We start from the raw sequence: 26,959 nt of genomic DNA, 5'->3' as shown, positions 1-26,959 counted from the left end.
CCTGAATTTTTTTTGTCGGATTCGGGTGTGTTTTGGATTCAGGTGTTTTTTTTTACCAAAAACTCTCAAAAACAGCTTAAATCATAGAATTTGGGGGTCATTTTAATCCCATAGTATTATTAACCTCAATAACCATAATTTCCACTCATTTCCAGTCTATTCTGAACACCTCATGCCTCACAATATTATTATGGCTAAGCTAAGCGACCCAAGTGGCCGACACAAACACCTGGCCCATCTAGGAGTGGCACTGCAGTGTCAGACAGGATGGCAGATATAAAAAATAGTCCCCAAACAGCACATGATGCAAAGAAAAAAAGGGGTGCACCAAGGTCGCTGGATGGCTAAGCTAAGCGACCCAAGTGGCCGACACAAACACCTGGCCCATCTAGGAGTGAGTGGCACTGCAGTGTCAGACAGGATGGCAGATTTAAAAAATAGTCCCAAAACAGCACATGATGCAAAGAAAAAAAGAGGTGCAATGAGATAGCTGTGTGACTAAGCTAAGCGACCCAAGTGGCCGACACAAACACCTGGCCCATCTAGGGGGTAAATTTACTAAGATGGGAGTTCTATTTAAGATGGGATGTTGCCCATAGCAACCAATCATATTTCAGGTATTATCTTCTAGAAGGTGCTAGATAAATGAGAAGTAGAATCTGATTGGTTGCTATGGGCAACATCTCATCTTAAATAGAACTCCCATCTTAGTAAATTTACCCCTAGGAGTGGCACTGCAGTGTCAGACAGGATGGCAGATTTAAAAAATAGTCCCCAAACAGCACATGATGCAAAGAAAAAAAGAGGTGCACCAAGGTCGCTGGATGGCTAAGCTAAGTGACCCAAGTGGCCGACACAAACACGTGGCCCATCTAGGAGTGGCACTGCAGTGTCAGACAGGATGGCAGATTTAAAAAATAGTCCCCAAACAGCACATGATGCAAAGAAAAAAAGAGGTGCACCAAGGTCGCTGGATGGCTAAGCTAAGTGACCCAAGTGGCCGACACAAACACGTGGCCCATCTAGGAGTGGCACTGCAGTGTCAGACAGGATGGCAGATTTAAAAAATAGTCCCCAAACAGCACATGATGCAAAGAAAAAAAGAGGTGCAATGAGGTAGCTGTGTCACTAAGCTAAGCGACCCAAGTGGCCGACACAAACACCTGGCCCATCTAGGAGTGGCACTGCAGTTTTCTAGCGAGAGGATGAGTGCTTCCATCCTCATGTGAATCTGAACCACTAGCAATGAACATAGGCCAGGGCCTCAGCCGTTCTTTGCCACTCTGTGTCGTAAATGGCATATTGGCAAGTTTACGCTTCTCATCAGACGCTTTTAATTTAGATTTTTGGGTCATTTTACTGACCTTTTGTAGTATACTTGACGACACAGAGGTAGAGCAGTGGACTACTGTACCGTACTGCTATATATATACTGTTGGTCGGCAAAATTCTACACTGTCCTACTATATACTGCGCACAACTAAAATGCAGCACAGGTATGGATGCATAGTATACTTGACGACACAGAGGTAGAGCAGTGTACTACTGTACCGTACTGCTATTTATATATACTGGTGGTCACAGCAAAATTCTGCACTGTGCTCCTACTATATACTACAATGCAGCACAGATATGGAGCGTTTTTCAGGCAGAGAACGTAGATATTTTCAGCATACTGAGCACAGATATTTGCAAGCACACTGAGCACAGATATTTGCAGCACACTGAGCACAGATATTTGCAGCACACTGAAGACAGAAACTGAGAGAACGCAGCCACGTCCTCTCGCTATCATCTGCAAAGCACGAGTGAAAATGGCGGCGACGCGCGGCTCCTTATATAGAATACGAATCTCGCGAGAATACGACAGCGGGATGATGACGTTCGGGCGCGCTCGGGTTAACCGAGCAAGGCGGGAAGATCCGAGGCTGCCTTGGAACCATGTAAAATTGGTGAAGTTCGGGGGGGTTCGGATCCCGAGAAACCGAACCCGCTCATCACTAATATATATATATATATATATATATATATATATATATATAAACACACATACATTTTCAATTGGGCATCTAGTTAAATAATGTAGTAAATTCTGTGAGCATGATGATGACCAGTCACTAGTGAGCCATAAACCAATTACAAGTGTATATTTTTCACGAATGATGCAATTTTCCACTTTTACATATTCTATGGTAATGATACTGTAGGGGTTATACACGTCCACACAGCTCTGACCACATCCACACAGCGCTCCTATAGGCCCTTGAATACATTCAGCCCCAGGCACACATGGCCCTTATACAGCCTTGCTTAATTGGCAACTACATTGCAAATACCAAATTACATTGATCTCTTATAGTGATCTGGATTGGATGTTAGAAGAATGTGTCTCTGTGGCTGATTTGGCATGAGAAGAGCATGGAGTGGGGTACCCTAAGCTGAGCATGGCGCACCACTCTCCTGACTACCACACACATAGATACAGCTGATGTTTATTAGGAGTACCATGCATGAGTGCAGGTATATAGGCCCTCATTCCGAGTTGTTCGCTCGGTAAAAATCTTTGCATCGCAGCGATTTTCCGCTTAATGCGCATGCGCAATGTCCGCACTGCGACTGCGCCAAGTAAATTTGCTATGCACTTAGTAATTTTACTCACGGCTTTTTCATCGTTCTGGCGATCGTAATGTGATTGACAGGAAATGGGTGTTACTGGGCGGAAACAGGCCGTTTTATGGGCGTGTGGGAAAAAACGCCACCGTTTCCGGAAAAAACACAGGAGTGGCCGGAGAAACGGGGGAGTGTCTGGGCGAACGCTGGGTGTGTTTGTGACGTCAAACCAGGAACGACAAGCACTGAAATGATCGCAGATGCCGAGTAAGTCTGAAGCTACTCAGAAGCTGCTACGAGGTGTGTAATCGCAATATTGCGATTACTTCGTTCGCAATTTTAAGATGCTAAGATTCACTCCCAGTAGGCGGCGGCTTAGCGTGAGCAACTCTGCTAAAATCGCCTTGCGAGCGAACAACTCGGAATGAGGGCCTTAATGTGAAAGCAGACATTAAGCATACCTTTTGGCACTGGGATTAGTAGCACAAATTGTATACACATAAAAAGGTGTAATGATTCCTCACGCTTATCCTGTAAGGCAATTACTGCATTAGAGCATACACTTCAATTTCACAGTGGGACAAGTAGTTTGGGCACCTGCCTAATAGCATCCACTCCTTCAGACACTCAATATAATAACATAGTGACTACATAGCAATGCTGTCAGGCCTTCATTTAATCCACCATCTAATGGTGTGTCTACTTTTCAGAAGCAGTGGAAAAAAATATTTTAGTTTGCACAGCAAGATTATTAAAGTGGGATAAAGGGATGACCCTGAGCAAGCTGCAAACTGATACTTTTCCCCAGGCTCATGTCCCGCCAGTGGCGACATTCAGCTTTGAGCGCAATGCATCATCATTGCTGTAGTGTGATATCATGCAACCCACCTAGAACCTTTGCAATCCAGTGGACAAATATGCGATAGTGCCTTTCCTTGTGTATCAATGCCTATTTCCCTATTGTTTGTAAGATTGCGATCAGGGCCTTCCTACCTCTATGACTGTTTATTACCCAGTTTTGTTTTATCATTTTGTCCAAGTGTAAAGCGCAACAGAATGTGCTGCGCTATAAAAGAAACTGTTAATAAATAAATAATAAATAAATCTTCCATTTTCCTGTAGCGCATCAGCAGAAAAAAAATAAAATTTCCAGGCACGTTTCAACCAATGTAAAAATCTTTCTGGTAAATTCCAAAAACACATAAAATACCACATATACAAGTTTTGACGTCTAGTTAGCTTAAGTCATAATGAGTCTGAAATGAGCATGGTTTTGCAAATGAAAGGAAAGGTTTATTTGATTAAAGAATTTGTATTCCCAGCTGCCTGCAAGCCTAGGGGCAGTTCCAGTTTGCTGGGGCATACCTGAGTTCTGTAGGCACTGTCAGCGGGGCTGGCTTCTCAGGCGGCGCGCGGGCAGCGGCGGAGGTGGGCTGCTGCGCCGGGTCCGAGGGCAGCAGTAGCGGCGGTGAGGGGTCCGCTCATGGCGGCGGGACGCCGCTGCAGCGGGTCGCTCTTGCTGAGCTGTTGCTAGGAGACATGGGGCAGTGAGCTGTGTGGCTATGTAGAAAGGTCTGCATTATTGGGCGCCGCCATGTTGGAGACCAAGTTTGAGGCATAGTTCTTGTTTCCTGTTTCTTCCAGCCAATCCAGGGGAAGTTCTCCCTATAAAAGGGGGCTGGTTTAGGACAGGGACGCCAGTGCTTCAAGTTACAACCCTGTTGTAGGTGCTTTAACCTGTGCTCCCAGTATTCTTGCCGTATTCTGGTTATTCCTGACCCTGCTTGGCCGGTTCTCTGTTGCTGCTGCAGCCCTGCCATTCCTAGCCTGCTGCTGCCTGTGGAAGCGCTCCTGGAAAACCTGGTCCAGTAAGACTCTTTGGACACGGTCGGTCCCGGGTCTTCTGCCTCGCCTTTCAAGCCACACTCCACAGATCTTCATCTCCAGCCACGTCTTTAACCACCATCCACAGTTCCGCAGTTCATAATCTACAGTCTCGCCTTTCAAATCACAGTCCACAGTTCTTTGCCTCCAGCCACGTCTATAACCACTATTCACAGTTCCGCAGTTCATTATTCACAACCTCGTCTTTCAAGCCACAACCCGCAGTTCTTTTTCTACAACTACGTCTTTAAGTTATCGTTCACCAGCCAGTTCTCTACCTCAGCCCTGTCCATAAGAACTACAATCCACTGACTCTTAGCTCCGTCTACATTCTTCATTGCCCCTTGTCCCATGAGAAGGAACTATATCCAACCCCCTCATCTCGTTCATCCACAGCCAACTACCTCCTTGGGCAAGTCTCAGCTGCCGGATCCTCAAACCTCGCTAGACGTGACAGGCATACATCTTGAAATGAGTAAAGTAAGTAGATGACCATCTAGACCAGTGATTTGCAATCTTTTGCAGTTTGCGGCACACCGAACAAGATCTGAAAATTGCCAAGGCAAACCATCTGTACCCCACGGTAAAACAACACACACACGGGGAAATAAAACAAACATATATTGGTCTCAAAGGGGAAACACACACACACATTGTCCCCAACAGTAATTAAAATAATGCACTGTCCCCCACAGTAATTATACACACTGTCTGCAACAGTAATTCCACACATTGCCACCCATAGTAATGCCACCACACACACTGTCCCCCTATAGTAATGCCACCACGCACACACACTGTCCCCGTGTAGTAATGCCACCAAACACACACTGTCATGCCACCACACACACACTGCCCCCCTGTAGTAATGCCACCACACACACTGTCCCCCTGTAGTAATGCCACCACACACACACACAATGTCCCACTGTAGTAATGCCGCCACCACACACAGACACACACACACACACACACACACACACACACACACACACACACACACTGTCGTGTAGTAATGCCACCACACACTGTCCCTCTGTAGTAATGCCACCACACACACACACTGTCCCCCTGTAGTAATGCCACCACACACACTATCCCCCTGTAGTAATGCCACCACACACACACACACACAATGTTCCCCTGTAGTAATGCCACCACACACACACACAATATCCCACTGTAGTAATGCCGCCACCACACACAGACACACACACACACTGTCGTGTAGTAATGCCACCACACACTGTCCCTCTGTAGTAATGCCACCACACACACACACTGTCCCCCTGTAGTAATGCCACCACACACACTATCCCCCTGTAGTAATGCCACCACACACACTCTGCCCCCCTGTATTAATGCCAACACACACACACACACACACACACACACACACACACACACACACACACTGTCCCCCTGTAGTAATGCCACCACACACACACACACGCACACACACACACACACTGTCCCCCTGTAGTAATGCCACCACACACACTGTCCCCCTGCAGTAATGCCACCACACACACACACACTGTCCCCCTGTACTAATGCCACCACACACACATTCTGCCATAGTGAAAATGCACTGGCTCCATAGAAAAGAAAAAGTAAAAAAAAAAAGGTCCAAACCTCTTAATGTTCTTTTCTCATACGTCCTAGAGGATGCTGGGGACTCCAAAAGGACCATGGGGTATAGACGAGATCTGCAGGAGACATGGGCACTTTAAGACTTTAAAAGGGGTGTGAACTGGCTCCTCCCTCTATGCCCCTCCTCCAGTCCTCGGTTAGATTCTGTGCCCAGAGAGACTGGACACACACTAGGGGAGCTCTCCTGAGTTTCTCTGGAAAATACTTTTTTTTTAGGTTTATTATTTTCAGGGAGCACTGCTGGCAACAGGCTCCCTGCTTCGTGGGACTGAGGGGAGAGAAGCAGACCTACTTCTGTGAGTTAAAGGCTCTGTTTCTTAGGCTACTGGACACCATTAGCTCCAGAGGGTCTGATCACTTGGTATAGCCTAGCTTCTCGTTCCCGGAGCAGCGCCATCGTCCCCCTCACAGAGCCCGAAGAAAGAAGCCAGGTGAGTAACCAAAGTACAGAAGACTCAGGGCCGTTTCCTGGGGCAGGCGTGCAGTGCAACCGTCACTCCCCCCCCCTCCCCCCCCCGAGTGGAGTACAGAGGGGGATCCAAGTTATGAAGAGGGAAAGGCCGGCGCGAGAAGCGACTGGTGAGGCGGGCCGAAGAGCGGTAATCGCCTCTGTAAGTATTCTCTCTCTCTCTCTCTCTCTCTCTCTCTCTCTCAATGTGTAAAATGGGGACACCTGCAGTAATGTGTGAAATGGGGACTCTTGCCTGCCGTACTGTGGGGATTTAATGTATTAAGGGCATTGCGGTGTGTGGCATAATATGGTGCAGGGGGCATTACTGTGTGGGGCTCAATATGGTAGAATTTTTTTTTCCTGTGGTGGTCGTGATCTGTTGGAGCAGGGTCAAAAACTGGATTGTGAGGTAGTCTTTTCAGACGAGGTCATGCCCATTTAAATGAGGCCACACCCATTTAGATGAGGCCACGCCCCCTTGTCGGGTGCGCGCACAAGTTTTTTCTTTTTATCTAGGTGTGTGTGTGTGGGGGGGAGGCACATTTTTTAATGTCATGGGGGGGGGGGCGCATTTTTAAATCTCGCACTGGGAGCCAAATTGGCTAGAAACAGCCCTGAGAAGACTTCACTAAAAACGGCAGAAGACTTCAGTCTCAGAGGTACCGAGCATCGGTCACGCTGCGCGCCATTGCTCCCACACACAAGCGGCACTACAAGGGTGCAGGGCGCAGGGGGGGCGCCCTGGGCAGCAATAATACCTCAAGTTCAGCCTGGCAAAAGTAATATACAGTGCATAGGCACTGTAAACAGACCCCCGCCAGTATAAAAATATAGCGGAACATAAGCGCGCCATTACGGGGGCGGGGCTTGGTCCTCCCAGCTCAAATCAGCGCCATTTTCTCTCCACAGTGAGCTGCAGAGACGCTGGTCCTGGCCTCCTACACTTCTGTGACAAGCAACAGGGTGCTAAACGTGGGGGGGGGGGGGGGCACAGCAAATTTGGTGTTGATTATCATTTATAAAAAGCGCTGACAGTTCAGGGGCATTATATATACTTTCAGACCGGGATAGGCGCTGGGTGTGAGCTGGCAAACTCCCTCTGTGTTTCTCTAATAGGCCTTATTGTGGGTCTGTCCCCTATAGCCCAGTGTGATAGTGGTGTCGGTACGAGTGTGTCGACATGTCTGAGGCTGAAGGCTCTTCCCAGGAGGAGGCAGGAGTGGGGACAGAACAGTGTGGGGGAGTGAACCTGTCGGCACCGACGACTGCTGATTGGGTAAATATGTTGAGTGCCTTGAATGCAAATGTGGCTTTAATAAATAAGAGATTGGATAAATCTGAGGCTCAGAACCAAACATGGAGACAATCCATGGAGGATGCTTTATCCCAAACGCAGGCTCCCTCAGGGTCACAGAAACGTCCGTTTACCCAAATAGCAGACACAGATACCGACACGGATTCGGATTCCAGTGTCGACTATGGTGATGCCAGGTTGAATCCTAAACTGGCTAAGAGCATTCAGTACATGATTGTGGCAATAAAAGAAGTGTTACATATCACGGAAGACCCTGCTGTTCCTGAGACAAGGGTCTGTATGTTTAAAGGAAATAAACCTGTGATAACGTTTCCTCCCTCTCATGAACTGAACACTCTTTTTGAAAAGGCTTGGGAAATTCCTGACAAAAAGTTGCTGATTCCCAAGAGAATTATTATGGCATACCCGTTCCCCTCTGAGGATAGGAAAAAGTGGGAGTCAACCCCCAATGTGGACAAGGCGCTAGCACGGCTGTCCAAGAAGGTGGCGCTTCCGTCCCCTGACACAGCGGCCCTAAAGGATCCTGCGGATCGTAAGCAGGAAACTACTTTGAAATCTATTTATGTCACTACGGGTACGCTGCTCAGACCTGCCGTGGCATCGACATGGGTGAGTAGTGCAATTGAAAAATGGGCAGATAACTTATCATCTGATTTGGACACCCTGGATAGGGATAGCGTTCTTTTGACACTGGGTCATATCAGGGACGCTGCAATCTATCTAAGGGAGGCTGCGAGAGATATTGGCCTCTTAGGATCAAGGGCCAATGCCATGGCAATCTCGGCTAGGAGAGCATTATGGACTCATCAATGGAATGGTGATGCTGACTCTAAGAGGGCTATGGATGCTCTGCCGTATAAAGGTGGTGTTTTGTTTGGTGAGGCCTCGCGGACCTGGTATCTACAGCTACCGCGGGTAAATCATCTTTTCTACCATATGTCCCTGCACAACAAAAGAACACGCCTCTTTATCAGATGCAGTGCTTTTGGTCTAATAAATTCAAAAAAGGACGAGGGTCCTCCTTCCTTGCTGCTAGAGGTAGGGGAAGGGGAAAAAAGTCGCCGGCTGGGGCAAGCTCCCAAGAGCAGAAGTCCTCCCCAGCTGCTGCCAAACCCACCGCATGACGCTGGGGCTCCGCTGCTGGAGTCCGCACCGGTGGGGGCACATCTTCAACTCTTCAGTCAAGTCTGGGCTCGTTCGGCCCTGGATCCTTGGGTGCTAGAAATAGTGATCCAAGGGTACAAACTGGAGTTTCAAAACGTGCCCCCTCACCGATTTTTCAAATCGGCCTTACCAGCTTCTCTTCCGGAAAATGGAAGTAGTATGCGCTGCGATACAAAAGCTGTGTCTGCAGCAAGTTATTGTCACGGTTTCCCCGTCACAACGTGGAGACGGCTTTTATTCAAGCCTGTTCGTGGTCCCAAAGCCGGATGGCTCGGCCAGACCGATTCTGAACCTAAAATCCCTCAATTTCTTTCTAAAAAAATTCAAATTCAAGATGGAATCTCTCCGAGCAGTGATCTCCAGTCTGGAAGGGGGGGATTTTATGGTGTCAGTCGACATAAAAGATGCCTACTTACATGTCCGATATATCCTCCACATCAAGCTTACCTGAGGTTTGCTGTTCAGGATTGTCATTACCAATTTCAGACGTTGCTGTTTGGTCTTTCCACGGCTCCGAGGATTTTCACCAAAGTAATGGCGGAAATGATGGTGCTCCTGCGCAAGCAGGGTATCACAATTATCTCGTACTTGGACGATCTCCTGATAAAGGCGAGATCAAAGGAGCAGTTACTAAGAAATGTTGCGCTCTCCCTGACAGTCCTGTAACAACATGGTTGGATCCTAAATTTGCCAAAGTCACAGTTGGTCCCGACAACACGGCTGTCATTCTTGGGCATGATCCTGGACACGGAACTGCAGAGAGTGTTTCTCCCAGGGGAAAAAGCTCTGGAAATCCAGAACATGGTCAAGAAGATTCTGAAACCGGCAAGAGTGTCGATTCATCAATGCACTCTGGTGCTGGGGAAGATGGTGGCAGCCTGCAAAGCCATTCCGTTTGGCAGGTTCCATGCCAGGGTGTTTCAGTGGGACCTGTTGGACAAGTGGTCCGGGTCTCACCTGCACATGCACCGGAAAATAATCCTATCTGCCAGGACCGGAGTATCTCTCCTGTGGTGGCTCCAAGAGGGATGCAGGTTCGGGATCCAGGATTGGGTCCTGGTGACCACGGATGCAAGTCCCTGAGGCTGGGGAGCAGTCACACAGGGTGGAAAATTTCCAGGGAAAATGGTCAAGCCAGGAAGCTGGTCTGCACATAAACATTCTGGAATTAAGAGCCATCTACAACGGCCTTCTACAAGCTGAACATCTTCTTCGCGGTCTGCCCGTCTTGATTCAGTCGGACAACATAACAGCAGTGGCGTACATAAACCGCCAGGACAAAGAGCAGAGCGGCGATGGCGGAGGCCACAAAAGTTCTCAGCTGGGCGGAAAAACATGCAAGCGCTCTATCAGCGGTCGGCATTCTGGGCGTGGACAACTGGGAAGCAGACTTCCTCAGCAGACACGATCTCCATCCAGGAGAGTGGGGTCTTCATCAAAAAGTCTTTGCAGAAGTGACAAATCATTGGGGAATTCCTCAAATAGACATGATGGCATCTCGCCTCAACAAGAAACTTCAGAGATATTGTCCAGGTCGAGGGACCCTCAAGCCAGTGCAGTGGACGTCCTGGTGACACCGTGGGTGTTTCAGTCGGTATATGTGTTCCCTCCACTTCCACTCATTCCAAAGGTGATAAGGATCATAAGAAGAACAAGGAATCAGGTGATACTCATTGTTCCAGATTGGCCACGGAGGGCCTGGTATCTGGATCTTCAGGAATTACTCATAGGAGATCCCTGGCCTCTTCCTCTAAGAGAGGACCTGTTGCAGCAAGGGCCGTGCGTGTTCCCAGACTTACCGCAGTTGCGTTTGACGGCGTGGCGGTTGAACGCCAAATCCTAGCTCGGAAGGGTATTCCCGGTGAAGTCATCCCCACTCTACTTAAAGCTAGAAAAGAAGTAACGGCGAAGCATTATCACCGTATTTGGAGAAAATGTGTGTCTTGGTGTAAATCCAAGAAGGCTCCTACGGAAGAATTTCCGCGGTATCGTTTTCTCCATTTTTTGCAAGCAGGTGTGGATGCGGGCCTAAAGTTAGGCTCCATTAAAGTGCAGATTTCGGCCTTATCGATTTTCTTTCAAAAAGAATTGGCCACCCTTCCAGAGGTTCAGACTTTTGTGAAAGGAGTGCTGCACATCCATCCTCCATTTGTGCCCCCGGTGGCACCATGGGACCTTAACGTGGTGTTGCAGTTTCTTATGTCACACTGGTTTGAACCTTTACGAAAGGTTGAGTTAAAATTTCTCACTTGGAAAGTGGTCATGCTTTTGGCCTTGCCGTCCGCAAGGCGGGTGTCGGAATTAGCGGCTTTGTCTCACAAGAGCCCCTATTTGATCTTCCATGAGGACAGAGCGGAATTGAGAACTCGTCAACAATTTCTGCCAAAGGTGCTTTCTTCATTTCACATGAACCAACCTATTGTGGTGCCTGTGGCTACTGAAGCCTTGGCTGATTCAAAGTCTCTCGATGTAGTCAGAGCTTTGAAAATGTATGTAGCCAGAACGGCTCGTATTAGGAAAACAGAGACTCTGTTTATCCTGTATGCTCCCAACAAAATTGGGGCTCCTGCTTCTAAGCAGACTATTGCACGCTGGATCTGTGATACGATTCGGCATGCTCATTCTACGGCTGGATTGCCGTTACCGGATTCGGTGAAGGCCCATTCTACTAGGAAGGTGGGCTCATCTTGGGCGGCTGCCCGAGGAGTCTCGGCGGTTCAACTTTGCCGAGCAGCTACTGGGTCGGGTTCAAACACTTTTGCTAAGTTCTACAAGTTTGATACCCTGGCTGATGAGGACCTCATGTTTGCTCAATCGGTGCTGCAGAGTCGTCCGCACTCTCCCGCCCGGTGTGGAGCTTTGGTATAAACCCCATGGTCCTTTTGGAGTCCCTAGCATCCTCTAGGACGTATGAGAAAATAGGATTTTAAAACCTACCGGTAAATCCTTTTCTCTTAGTCCGTAGAGGATGCTGGGTGCCCGTCAAATGTGCGGACTCTATCTGCAGTACTTGTTGATAGTTATTGCTTTGGTTACACAAAGGTTGTGGTTTGGTTATGTTCAGCCTGTTGCAGTTTTTGGTTCATGCTGTTAACTGGTATTTTCTTAAAAGCCATGTTGTACGGTGTGTTGTGGTGTGAGCTGGTATGTATCTCACCCTTAGTTTAACAAAAATCCTTTTCCTCGAAATGTCCGTCTCCCTGGGCACAGTTCCTATAACTGAGGTCTGGAAGAGGGGCATAGAGGGAGGAGCCAGTTTACACCCCTTTTAAAGTCTTAAAGTGTCCATGTCTCCTGCAGATCCCGTCTATACCCCATTGTCCTTTTGGAGTCCCCAGCATCCTCTATGGACTAAGAGAAAAGGATTTACCGGTAGGTATTAAAATCCTATTTTTTTTCACTCAGCGGAGGGAGAGGCGGGAGCAGTGAGAAGCGGAGCAGCACGGGCGGGATGGCAACGTGGTGTATGTGACCTATGAGTCACACCACATCGTAGGGGTCACTAGCCGGGCTGCGGAAGAGCTGCCTGCACTGCCCGATAATGATACTGTAAGCGTATAGTATCACTATTGGGCAGCTCTTCAGCACACACGTCAGCGTATACAGGCCCTCATTCCGAGTTGTTCGCTCGCTTGCTGCTTTTAGCAGCATTGCACACGCTAGGCCGCCGCCCTCTGGGAGTGTATCTTCGCTTAGCAGAATAGGGAACGAAAGATTAGCAGAACTGCTACTAAATAATTCTTTGCAGTTTCTGAGTAGCTCCGGACCTACTCACAGATTGCGATCACCTCGGTCCGTTTAGTTCCTGGTTTGACATCACAAACACGCCCTGCGTTCGGCCAGCCACTCCCCCGTTTCTCCAGACACTCCCGCGTTTTTCCCTGACACGCTTGAGTTTTTTTTGCAAACGTCGGGAAAACGCTGGGTTACCACCCAGAAACGCCCCTTTCCTGTCAATCATTTACCGATCAGCAGTGCGACTGAAAAGCGCCGCAGAATCCACAGGAAATCTGCTAAGCTTTTAGTTAAATAACTAAGTGCATGCGCCCTGCGTGCCTTGCGCATGCGCAGTTTGCAACCAATCGCAGCATAGCGAAAATCAGCAACGAGCGAACAACTCGGAATGACCGCCACAGTGCAGACGGCAGCAGATGGGTCCGGGCAGCAGGCATCTCTGGCGGTGGCGGCACATATGACAACCGCTGGCGGCACATCAATGTGCCACGGCACAGCGGTTGAAAAACACTGATCTAGACACTGGTGCAAAACCAAGGCGTCCTTTGCTTTCTTCTGACTAGGCGATGTACTGACCGGTCAATATAAAACAGACAATGCAAGAAATCTAATCATACGGAATCCTGCAGTAAGTGTACATTATAGACCTTATTCAGAACGGAAAGTAAATGCAACATTTATTTTAGCATTGCTCATCTTTTCCGACATGATGAAACTCGGTGAACACATACAATTAGAGGATCAGAGTGGATATGGCAAGGCGGCACATAAATGCTGCCAAAGTACAGTAACAGAGAGAGGTGTCAAGAGAATGATGAGAATTGAGCACAAAGTGGCTGCCGCATAAAAGTGATAGTGTCTACCTGGAGGGAACAGACTTGTGTGGGTACTGTAACCCTTGTGTAAGCTGCGGTAGATGATGATGACAGATGCAGGGCTGTGTCTGATTGGATGAAAGTGAGATTGACACACCAATAAATACAAATGCAGAGAAATAGCAATAACCTACATAAAGTATGCTTCATACTGTGCTGTGGAACGGAAGCCTACCCGTATGGTTTTAAGCATTAGTCTCTCATCATTTCAGATGTTACTGTAATTATTACCTGCACTATACAAACTCTTTCGTGAGAAAACAGAAACAGAGAAGACTGTATGGCAACAACATGGGATGACAGATGAGACTGGGAATATATGGCTTGGGTTCCGGCCTTTTATCCTGTGAGGAAGTGACTCCCTTCCTTTAAGTTCCAACACACACAACTCGCCCTCCTTACTTTATTATAACAATACAATGTTATTCTAGTGTACAGCGTGACAAGACGTCTTGTGAGAGATTGCCAGCTTCTCAGGTTACTAGGTACAGTCTGCCATCACTGTATACATGCAGCAAATGTTTATTGTGGTCTGTGATCTTTTGTTGATGTATTGTGTTGTCACTAAGATATATCTTCTAGTAATGCAAAGAAGTTGCGTATTGTGTTCTGTTGTGTCATAGGAGATGTATAACAAACCATATGTATAAAACCTGAACTGAGATATAAGAAAAGGTTATTGTTAGCAGATTACTTGTGTGTATAATACAGATCTGATATATTATATTAGGTCCTGTGCTCTGGAAGGGGAGCTCTTCCTCTCTCCAACCACAACCATGGCTAAAGGCACAAACTCAACCCACACAACCGCTGCTAACACCGTCCACACTACTGCCGCCGCCTCAGGGATCTGGTCCTGGATAGACAGCATTTTGAACCGTATTCCCTGTAAGTATGTGATGGGGACACTGGGTTACAAAGAACACTGGGGCAGATGTATTAACCTGGAGAAGGCATAAGGAAGTGATAAACCAGTGATATGTGCAAGGTGATAAAGGCACCAGCCAATCAGATCTTAACTGTTAATTTACATATTGGATCTGATTGGTTAGTTCATTTATCACCTTGCACATATCACTGGTTTATCACTTCCTTATGCCTTCTCCAGGTTAATACATCTGCCCCACTGTGCCTCTTCTGTATGCCAACTAATCAATGTTGCCTTTCTGATTGTTTATCTTCACCCACTTGTCTTATGGCCACAAACTCTTCTGTCAGTACCACGATGGGCTATCTACACCCTAGGAGGTGTTGCTCTCTTCCTGATCCTCCTCCTGATCATCTGCTGTTGTTGCTGCTGCTGCCGAAAGAAGAAAAACAAAACCAAAGACAAAAAAGAAAAGATCCAACTAATTTCTCCAAAGGCAGATCTCAATACAAGCATGGTAAGTTAAAGATGCACTCCCTATTATTATTATTCTTTAGTTATATGGTAGCACAAGGATTCCACAGCGCCTAACAAAGTACATAAACAAATAAGCAAAAAAAGACAACAGTGGCTTACAGTACAAAACAAGTACATGGTTAGAGATTCCACAGCTTCTGTAGTGATAGTGTGAACACACTAGGCGATATAGTAAACAATAATGCTCATTTTTGCCCTCCTGAGCAATATCATATCTATATCTCCCAGTGTGTATACTGCTGACGACGGCCGAGGTGTGGCCCCGAACCTCCGTGTCGGCCGTGCATGCAGCTCAATTTGGACTCATCGTTAGGGTGGCCAATCCCGGGATCGGGGGGATCCCAGGATTTAGGCCAAAAATCAGCCGGGATTCAATCCCTGGGATTTCAGGGTCAGGCGGCCCTTTGTGTTTTTAATGCCGGGCAGCGTTGAGCATCCTCAGGAGGCTCAGACGCTGCCTGGCTCCCCATGCACAGTGTGACGTGAAGTCAGAGGTCACGCTGCACAGTCAGCCGAGCCCGAAGGAAGTGGCCCACCACCGTAGTATGGTGAGTTATGTGTGCGGTGCGGGGTGGGTGGGGAGAATGGGGATGGGTGCACCCACAGGAAAAAAGCCAATCCCGGGTATCGGCATTGAAAAATGGTCGATTCCCAGGATATTCGGGATTGGCTTTTTTCCTGTGATTCCCGATACCCGGGATTGAAAAAAAATGGCCCGGGATTGGCCACCCTACTCATCGTCCAAAGCTGCATGCACAGCCCGGTCGCAGCATGACGTCACTGTACAAATACCAACAGCAGCATCCGGACGGTCAGAATCCCAACACTTTTTAGAAGATAAGCTAACCATCCCTACCCGCAGCCTAACCCCCCCCAAACCCTCACAGCCTAACCCTAATCCTATCTGACATACTTCAGTTAGGGATTCTTAGTGTGTTAGCGGAATTCCGGCGCCGGTGTCCTGACTGCCGGTATCTTGAACGCTGGGATGCCAATAACATCCCATTTATACTGGCCACTACATCTTTGACAGCCATCAACGTCTCCGTGCCCGTGGCCGAAATACACAAGCAAAGTGTGTTGATTATTTACTCATAAGTGAATCTGTGCATTCTGCACATTTACAGGAGGGTGTAATATTCGCTAATACTCTCACTAAGCAAAGAGCATGCTAGGCAAAGATTTCTGGGTTCTCCAAGTGATTGAAGACATATATAATGACATTTGAGATGGCCTGTTTTATACGCTAGTCCTCACAGTATGTCATTAGTTCTTTTGAAGTTATTAGAGTAGTGCAATACTGAGGGCTCCATGTGCTGACATACTGTACATAAATACAAAGCGACACCATACAGTATGTATTATCTGGTTATTATATACAATCCAGCTCACAGCAAAACATAGCAGTGCTGATCTCAAGATGCTGGAGTAGGCAAGGAAGCTGCACACACATGCCACATGGAAAGTACACCCTAGCACCACCTCAGCTAAATCCCTTGGACACGTTTCCAGTCAGACAGCTGTATAAACTGACCAAAGCGGCAGGTATAGAGGGATGACTGAAAACATGTTGCTTTTTCCTCAATATCTGCCCTAGACCATAGACCCTGAGCAGTGAATATACTGCACTAGAAGTCAGTGACGTGCGGTGGGGCACGTCCCTGCTAGAAATGCCATGTTACTTTATTTATACATTTTATGCATAAGAAGTTTTTATACGCAGTTGATTTGTTTAAAGCGAATACAGATTGGGGAGCATAGTCTGACAAATATGCACCCACTTACCAAATAAAGACTGAGAGTCTGGTATTGAAATTTATCAAATCAACAACTGTAATGTTTGTCTGCATTTCAATGTAATATTTGTCCATTAGACCTTAGAAGCACATCCATTTGGGGTAATTACACAGTGCTCCATATCTGCTTACAGGTACAGCCAGGTATCGGAGGACTGCCAGGAGCACAGGAGAATGTGTACCGTGGACAGCTGCAGTACTCCGTGGAGTATAACTTTCAGAAGGAGGAGGTAGGTCACCATAAAGGAAAGAGAAGGCCCCAATCCTGGGATCCGGTCTCTAGGTCGACACTATCTAGGTCAACCACTATTGGTCGACAGTAACTAGGTCGACAGGGTTTCTAGGTCGACATGAGTTTTTCATGATTTTTTCCTTTTTTTTAACCTTTTCATACTTACCGATCCACGTGGACTATGATTGGAACGGTAATCTGTGCCGAGCGAAGCAAGGCACCTTGCCCGAAGCATGGCGAGCGAACACGGTGCACTAACTGGGGTTCCCAGTCACTCTATGAAGAAAACGACACCAAAAAAACATAAAAAAACCCGTCAAGCTTTTGACCTGTCGACATAGACCATGTCGACCTAAAAACCCTGTCAACCAATAGTGGTCGACCTAGACACTGTCGACCTATTACTATCTACCTTCCATACCACACCCCTAATCCTACACCTATCACTAACCAGATGGTCTACAGTATTGAATCATGTATTTTTATGTGACAGAAGGCAATTCATATAATAGGATCTAAGTGATGTTTTGCAATATTAAGGCACTTGTTCTCTGGAACTACAGATGTGTCCACTGACATCTAGCCTCCCTGCACGTTAAACAGCCCTTCTAGTTACGCCATGCTGTGACTTGGTAGCGCCGAGCATATTTAAGTGCAACTTTTTCCATTAAAATGCGTCTTATTCACAAACAAATGTGAATATGACACACAAGCAGCTTATGCTGATTAAAATATGCGGCATGCCGATATTTTGTGCGCGACCACGGCTATATCTGCATACGAAATGGTATGTTACTGTTTTTTCCTAGAAACCAGTGTAATATACCATTTTGTATGCAGATACAGCCACAGACGCACACAGAATATAGGCATGCCGCATATCATTTTTACCATCAGGGTCTGCTTGTGCGTCCTGTTCGTGTAGCAATGCGGATAAGACACATTTTTGGCAGAAAAAGAGGCCAGACGCTAACGGAGTAGCACGGAACCTGTCCGCTCACTCACACCAGACATCTCCCGCTACGTGGCATACTGAGGCAAGATGTATGAGGACACATCTGTACCTGATGGTTTCTTATGGCTTACTGCTATTTGATGCCCTATAAACTATTGCATTTCAGTTGAAAAGCCATTCCATTCATTAAGAGTCCTTAAATGATGACTTGGCTTACTTAAGTAGAAGCTGCCTAGCTAAATGTGAAAACGAAGAACAGGTTGAATGCCACAGATGCTTGTATAGGACTATAGCACTGACTCTCCCTGAGGACAGATATTCCATATTATGCATTCAGTGTGTAATGGGTAAGTCAAACTCACTACAAATAAAAAGGGGTCATGGTTATATTTGGAGTTTGCATTCACTAGAACAGGATTTTATAATAATCTCTATAGAATATGTCAAATTTGACCATAGTTTGGTTAAAACCTTTTCAGAAAATATACAAAACTAAAGCATATCCCTGTGTCTCTTCTAATGCACTGGAATTAATGTGAAATGTCACTTTATCAAAGGAATCATATGCATACACTAACTTTATTAAGTAAATATGATAAAGGCAATACAATGCATACAAAAAAAAACCCATTCCTTTAATAAATATAATGAACTGACACCATTGCTGGGTGCTGTTCAATACAGATCACTATTGCGGTGAAGCAAGCTGCGTCCCTGAAGGCTATGGACATTGGAGGGACATCAGACCCGTACGTTGTCGTGTTCTTAACAAACGATACCCGCAAGAAAAATGAGACCAAAGTGTATCGCAAGACACTGAACCCTACTTTCAATGAGAACTTCACTTATAAGGTACAGTATGAAGAACATATCCAATATTATAAGGCCAGAAAAACAGGAATAATACAAAACGACGGGGATACAAACACAGTATATAATCGGAGTGAGCCCGGTGATCTATACATTGTTGTAAGATATGTCATTACTGGTTTTGTAATGTAAACACAGTTGCAGACCATACTATAATGGAGGTTTGGGACAGAATAGGAAATAAGACACAGGATATATAAATTATTGGAAAATAATCAGTTTTCAATTACACCAAATTTCAAGGGACAATGGGCCAGATTCAGGTTGGGTCACTAATCGCGAAATGATGTGCAAAAATGACTAAAATGTTGCGCCCGCAGGAAATGGGAATGCCTCTACCTGTCAGTCAGGCAGAGGCATTCGCGGGGTGGGGGCGGCAACGCTCTGTTTCCTAGGTGAAGCGTTGTGATGGAGGAGAAACAGGACCGGTGTAATCAAAACGGGGCTACGTCACACGCAGCTGCCGCGATCAGAAAGATGCCAGTGGGTCTCCTACGGGCGCAGCCAATAAGCTGAGCAGGCAGGAGACACCCTAATTTCTGCTAACAAGCAGAAATTGTGGTGCAATTGCAATTTATTCTTGATCAAGGAGGGGGGAGGGGGGGTTGCCGCGGTCAGCATGCGATGGGCGGCCCCCAGCATGCGATCACAAGGATTGCAAATTCGCTACTTAGCAGAATTTGCAATTCTTACTGAATCTGCCGCAATATCCCTATTTTCCATGTCAGCTCAGTGAACATGTTATAAAGGGGATCTATAACATGTTCACGCATGTGAATGCATTCTGTACATTCACAGATAACTGTTTTACATTCTCCTGCTCTGTATAAGTAGAACTGGCCTAACCTGGAGAAAATATGCACGTTGTAAAATCCAGATAAGATAATCTCAGTTTGTATCTCGGTGGGGTACAGCTTTTATACCATTCAATTCCTGATTCTGAAAAGTAGAACAAAACCATATACTAGCTAAACTGTGAAATAGTAATTACGATAAGAAAAATAAGAATTTACTTACCGATAATTCTATTTCTCGTAGTCCGTAGTGGATGCTGGGAACTCCGAAAGGACCATGGGGAATAGCGGCTCCGCAGGAGACTGGGCACAAAAGTAAAAGCTTTAGGACTACCTGGTGTGCACTGGCTCCTCCCCCTATGACCCTCCTCCAAGCCTCAGTTAGGATACTGTGCCCGGACGAGCGTACACAATAAGGAAGGATATTGAATCCCGGGTAAGACTCATACCAGCCACACCAATCACACCGTACAACCTGTGATCTGAACCCAGTTAACAGCATGATAACAGAGGAGCCTCTGAAAAGATGGCTCACAACAATAATAACCCGATTTTTGTAACAATAACTATGTACAAGTATTGCAGACAATCCGCACTTGGGATGGGCGCCCAGCATCCACTACGGACTACGAGAAATAGAATTATCGGTAAGTAAATTCTTATTTTCTCTGACGTCCTAGTGGATGCTGGAAACTCCGAAAGGACCATGGGGATTATACCAAAGCTCCCATACGGGCGGGAGAGTGCGGATGACTCTGCAGCACCGAATGAGAGAACTCCAGGTCCTCCTCAGCCAGGGTATCAAATTTGTAGAATTTAGCAAACGTGTTTGCCCCTGACCAAGTAGCTGCTCGGCAAAGTTGTAAAGCCGAGACCCCTCGGGCAGCCGCCCAAGATGAGCCCACTTTCCTTGTGGAATGGGATTTTACAGATTTTGGCTGTGGCAGGCCTGCCACAGAATGTGCAAGCTGAATTGTACTACAAATCCAACGAGCAATAGTCTGCTTAGAAGCAGGAGCACCCAGCTTGTTGGGTGCATACAGGATAAACAGCGAGTCAGATTTTCTGACTCCAGCCGTCCTGGAAACATATATTTTCAGGGCCCTGACTACGTCCAGCAACTTGGAGTCCTCCAAGTCCCTAGTAGCCGCAGGTACCACAATAGGCTTGTTTAAGTGAAACGCTGAAACCACCTTAGGGAGAAATTGAGGACGAGTCCTCAATTCTGCCCTGTCCGTATGAAAAATTAGGTAAGGGCTTTTATAGGATAAAGCCGCCAATTCTGAGACACGCCTGGCTGAAGCCAGGGCTAACAGCATTACCACTTTCCATGTGAGATATTTTAAGTCCACAGTGGTGAGTGGTTCAAACCAATGTGATTTTAGGAACCCCAAAACTACATTGAGATCCCAAGGTGCCACTGGAGGCACAAAAGGAGGCTGTATATGCAGTACCCCCTTGACAAACGTCTGAACTTCAGGAACTGAAGTCAGTTCTTTCTGGAAGAAAATCGACAGGGCCGAAATTTGAACCTTAATGGACCCTAATTTTAGGCCCATAGACAGTCCTGTTTGCAGGAAATGCAGGAAACGACCCAGTTGAAATTCCTCTGTAGGGGCCTTCCTGGCCTCACACCACGCAACATATTTACGCCAAATACGGTGATAATGTTGCACGGTTACATCCTTCCTGGCTTTGATCAGGGTAGGGATGACTTCATCCGGAATGCCTTTTTCCTTCAGGATCCGGCGTTCAACCGCCATGCCGTCAAACGCAGCCGCGGTAAGTCTTGGAACAGACAGGGTCCCTGCTGGAGCAGGTCCTTTCTTAGAGGTAGAGGCCACGGGTCCTCCGTGAGCATCTCTTGAAGTTCCGGGTACCAAGTCCTTCTTGGCCAATCCGGAGCCACGAGTATAGTCCTTACTCCTCTCCTTCTTATGATTCTCAGTACCTTGGGTATGAGAGGCAGAGGAGGGAACACATACACTGACTGGTACACCCACAGTGTTTCCAGAGCGTCCACAGCTATTGCCTGAGGGTCCCTTGACCTGGCGCAATATCTGTCCAGTTTTTTGTTGAGGCGGGACGCCATCATGTCCACCTTTGGTTTTTCCCAACGGTTCACAATCATGTGGAAGACTTCTGGGTGAAGTCCCCACTCCCCCGGGTGGAGGTCGTGTCTGCTGAGGAAGTCTGCTTCCCAGTTGTCCACTCCCGGAATGAACACTGCTGACAGTGCTATCACATGATTTTCCGCCCAGCGAAGAATCCTTGCAACTTCTGCCATTGCCCTCCTGCTTCTTGTGCCGCCCTGTCTGTTTACGTGGGCGACTGCCGTGATGTTGTCCGACTGGATCAACACCGGCTGACCCTGAAGCAGAGGCCTTGCTTGACTTAGGGCATTGTAAATGGCCCTTAGTTCCAGGATATTTATGTGAAATGACGTTTCCATGCTTGACCACAAGCCCTGGAAATTTCTTCCCTGTGTGACTGCTCCCCAGCCTCTCAGGCTGGCATCCGTGGTCACCAGGACCCAGTCCTGAATGCCGAATCTGCGGCCCTCTAGAAGATGAGCACTCTGCAACCACCACAGGAGAGACACCCTTGTCCTTGGAGACAGGGTTATCCGCTGATGCATCTGAAGATGCGATCCGGACCATTTGTCCAGCAGATCCCATTGAAAAGTTCTTGCGTGGAATCTGCCGAATGGAATCGCTTTGTAAGAAGCCACCATTTTTCCCAGGACCCTTGTGCATTGATGCACTGACACTTGGCCTGGTTTTAGGAGGTTCCTGACTAGCTCGGATAACTCCCTGGCTTTCTCCTCCGGGAGAAACACCTTTTTCTGGACTGTGTCCAGAATCATCCCTAGGAACAGCAGACGTGTCGTCGGAATCAGCTGCGATTTTGGAATATTTAGAATCCACCCGTGCTGTCGTAGTACTACTTGAGATAGTGCTACTCCGACCTCTAACTGTTCCCTGGACCTTGCCCTTATCAGGAGATCGTCCAAGTAAGGGATAATTAAGACGCCTTTTCTTCGAAGAAGAATCATCATTTCGGCCATTACCTTGGTAAAGACCCGGGGTGCCGTGGACAATCCAAACGGCAGCGTCTGAAACTGATAGTGACAGTTCTGTACCACAAACCTGAGGTACCCTTGGTGAGAAGGGCAAATTGGGACATGGAGGTAAGCATCCTTGATGTCCAGAGACACCATATAGTCCCCTTCTTCCAGGTTCGCTATCACTGCTCTGAGTGACTCCATCTTGAATTTGAACCTTTGTATGTAAGTGTTCAAGGATTTCAGATTTAAAATAGGTCTCACCGAGCCGTCCGGCTTCGGTACCACAAACAGCGTGGAATAATACCCCTTTCCCTGTTGTAGGAGGGGTACCTTGATTATCACCTGCTGGGAATACAGCTTGTGAATGGCTTCCAATACCGCCTCCCTGTCGGAGGGAGACGTTGGTAAAGCAGACTTCAGGAACCGGCGAGGGGGAGACGTCTCGAATTCCAATTTGTACCCCTGAGATACTACCTGCAGGATCCAGGGGTCCACTTGCGAGTGAGCCCACTGCACGCTGAAATTCTTGAGACGACCCCCCACCGTACCTGAGTCCGCTTGTAAGGCCCCAGCGTCATGCTGAGAACTTGGCAGAAGCGGGGGAGGGCTTCTGTTTCTGGGAAGAGGCTGCCTGCTGCAGTCTTTTTCCCCTTCCTCTGCCCCGGGGCAGATATGAGTGGCCTTTTGCCTGCTTGCCCTTATGGGGACGAAAGGACTGAGCCTGAAAAGACGGTGTCTTTTTCTGCTGAGAGGTGACCTGGGGTAAAAAGGTGGATTTCCCAGCCGTTGCCGTGGCCACCAGGTCCGATAGACCGACCCCAAATAACTCCTCCCCTTTATACGGCAATACTTCCATATGCCGTTTGGAATCCGCATCACCTGACCACTGTCGCGTCCATAACCCTCTTCTGGCAGAAATGGACAGCGCACTTACTCTTGATGCCAGAGTGCAAATATCCCTCTGTGCATCTCGCATATATAGAAATGCATCCTTTAAATGCTCTATAGTCAATAATATACTGTCCCTGTCCAGGGTATCAATATTTTCAGTCAGGGAATCCGACCAAGCCACTCCAGCACAGCACATCCAGGCTGAGGCGATTGCTGGTCGCAGTATAACACCAGTATGTGTGTATATACTTTTTAGGATATTTTCCAGCTTCCTATCAGCTGGCTCCTTGAGGGCGGCCGTATCAGGAGACGGTAACGCCACTTGTTTTGATAAGCGTGTGAGCGCCTTATCTACCCTAGGGGGTGTTTCCCAACGCGCCCTAACCTCTGGCGGGAAAGGGTATAATGCCAATAATTTTTTAGAAATTAGCAGTTTTTTATCGGGGGAAACCCACGCTTCATCACACACCTCATTTAATTCATCTGATTCAGGAAAAACTACGGGTAGTTTTTTCACACCCCACATAATACCCTTTTTTGTGGTACTTGTAGTATCAGAAATGTTCAAAACCTCCTTCATTGCCGTGATCATGTAACGTGTGGCCCTACTGAAAAACACGTTTGTTTCCTCACCGTCGACACTGGAGTCAGTGTCCGTGTCTGGGTCTGTGTCGACCATCTGAGGTAACGGGCGCTTTAGAGCCCCTGACGGTGTTTGAGACGCCTGGACAGGTAATAACTGATTTGCCGGCTGTCTCATGTCGTCAACAGTCTTTTGTAAAGTGCTGACGCTATCACGTAATTCCTTCCATAAGACCATCCAGTCAGGTGTCGACTCCCTAGGGGGTGACATCACTATTACAGGCAATTGCTCCGCCTCCATACCATTTTCCTCCTCATACATGTCGACACAACGTACCGACACACAGCACACACACAGGGAATGCTCTGATAGAGGACAGGACCCCACTAGCCCTTTGGGGAGACAGAGGGAGAGTTTGCCAGCACACACCAGAGCGCTATATATATACAGGGATAACCTTCTATAAGTGTTTTTCCCTTATATAGCTGCTGTAATGATTAATCTGCCAAATTAGTGCCCCCCCTCTCTTGTTTTACCCTGTTTCTGTAGTGCAGGACTGCAGGGGAGAGTCAGGGAGACGTCCTTCCAGCGGAGCTGTGAGGGAAAATGGCGCTTGTGTGCTGAGGAGATAGGCTCCGCCCCCTTCTCGGCGGCCTTTCTCCCGCTTTTTTAAGGAAAAACTGTCCGGGGTTAAATGCATCCATATAGCCCAGGAGCTATATGTGATGTATTTTTCGCCATCTAAGGTGTTTTTATTGCGTCTCAGGGCGCCCCCCCCCAGCGCCCTGCACCCTCAGTGACCGGAGTGTGAAGTGTGCTGAGAGCAATGGCGCACAGCTGCGGTGCTGTGCGCTACCTTATTGAAGACAGGACGTCTTCTGACGCCGATTTTCCGGACCTCGGTGCAGTGAACCTGTTGCCAGCAGGACTCACTGAAAATAAAAAACCTATACTTAAACTTTTTTCACTAAGCAGCTCAGGAGAGCCACCTAGTGTGCACCCTTCTCGTTCGGGCACAAAAATTTAACTGAGGCTTGGAGGAGGGTCATAGGGGGAGGAGCCAGTGCACACCAGGTAGTCCTAAAGCTTTTACTTTTGTGCCCAGTCTCCTGCGGAGCCGCTATTCCCCATGGTCCTTTCGGAGTTCCCAGCATCCACTAGGACGTCAGAGAAATAACCTTAGTAGGGGCATTTAAGTCAATTGTCACATAAATTAGGAGTATTATTTTACAGATTTTTTTATTAGTAAAATCTCAGCAAAAAAGCAGACACTTTTCATTTTTCCAATTCAGCAAATCCTTGAATCCAGAAACGTAACCGTGTCACCTGTAATGAGATATTTGTAGTGAATTTGTGCCCTAGGGCCACAGGATGTATTAGTAATCACATGAAGGGACAGGCGCACCGATAGGAGCCCATCCTTGCGATGTGTTAGCAGAGATCGCTAGCGTTTACTCTTTTGGGACCCCAGTGCGGTACTGCTCAGACTTCTGACCGCGAGTGAAGAGTGTCCTATGGGAACCTCTCCCAGTAAACTCTGCAGACTTTAAACTATAGGCTACAATGGCTGACGGTATCTGAAGATGTCATTAGCCACAATGCCAAGGTCTGGGATGCTTCTCATTCCTGAGTTTAGTAAATCCGGCGTTTTTGCGGTTGATAATGCTGGATCACAGCAGATATCTCTGATAGTCGTTGCGGACTCTGTACATACATTCTGGGAATACTTAATATTTGTGGATACATCTGCAAAATGGGTGTTTTGGGGGATATCCACTGGCGTTTCTATAATGGGTGCAGTGTGTGCGGTGCACATGGGCCCCTGAGTCCAGAGGGGACCCACATTGCACCCATATTTTTAATACTCACCCTTCTGGAGTCCCGCGACGATGTCACCGGCGCTGTTAAAACCCTGTGAAAATGGCGCAGCGCCCATTTTCATGGAGTTCGGCACTTGTGCAGTAGAGAAATCTCTGAGAAAATGTCCGCTGCGCCATTTTTTCGCAGATCTGCGCATGCGCAGTGGAATCTGAACCCCCCCAGTGCTCAGACTCTACAACGTTCCTGCAGGGAGGAGGGGGCCCGTACGGAGGAGGCAGCACACAGGAATCCTCCTCTCTTAAAGCGCCCCTGGGGATATCCCACAAATATTGATAAATAGGCCCCCTAATGTGAAGCCACATTGTGCAGCCTAACTCCACCATTGTGTAAAGTGTTAACAACAGCAAATGAAGTCTGAAATTTGACGTAATGTATAACAAATGAGATTTAGGAGCCTATTTATCATAGTATATTTGTAGGATTTAGCCTAAACACACCGCAAATATTAAGTATCACCAGATGTAACAAGGAGAGATCGCAGCAGCTAATCTCTGACATATGCTGCGGTGCCTCTATCTCTGATAGTGCCAGCAGCCCCTATAGATTACTATGGTGGCTGCTGTGCTGCCGGATTTACCAAGCTCTGGATTGTAAAACATTCCAGAGTAGACTATGGGCTAACTTTCATGGGGGGGGCTTTTCAGAGAGGGACTCAAAGGATCCCTCCACGGTGGTTCCCACTTGTGCTGACGGAGACTCAGTAATAGCACATGCAGACAAATAAAAATTACTTATTTCCGCAAACGGGATGTAATGGCATGTTATTGCAGCCCCGCTCATCGTGTGCTCGCTATTAGT

The 26,959-nt window shown here is 47.4% G+C and overlaps 1 protein-coding gene across 5 annotated transcripts in view; it reads left to right on the top strand.

Moving 5' to 3' along the window:
• Positions 1–26,959, top strand: part of LOC134968988 (synaptotagmin-1-like) — a 136,480-nt gene that overhangs the window by 83,712 nt on the left and 25,809 nt on the right. For all 5 annotated transcript variants that reach the window (XM_063944680.1, XM_063944681.1, XM_063944683.1 and 2 more), the window contains exons 2-5: positions 14,418–14,575; positions 14,906–15,072; positions 17,023–17,118; positions 18,760–18,927. In XM_063944680.1, the coding sequence (XP_063800750.1) occupies positions 14,464–14,575; positions 14,906–15,072; positions 17,023–17,118; positions 18,760–18,927 (543 nt within the window). In that variant the 5' untranslated portion in view covers positions 14,418–14,463. The remainder of the gene's footprint in view (positions 1–14,417; positions 14,576–14,905; positions 15,073–17,022; positions 17,119–18,759; positions 18,928–26,959) is intronic.

This window comes from Pseudophryne corroboree, chromosome 11 (genome assembly GCF_028390025.1).
Source record: "Pseudophryne corroboree isolate aPseCor3 chromosome 11, aPseCor3.hap2, whole genome shotgun sequence".
Classification (NCBI taxonomy): domain Eukaryota; kingdom Metazoa; phylum Chordata; class Amphibia; order Anura; family Myobatrachidae; genus Pseudophryne; species Pseudophryne corroboree.
The sequence above is the reverse complement of the archived record's forward strand: the minus strand, read 5'-3'. Positions and strand labels throughout refer to the sequence as shown.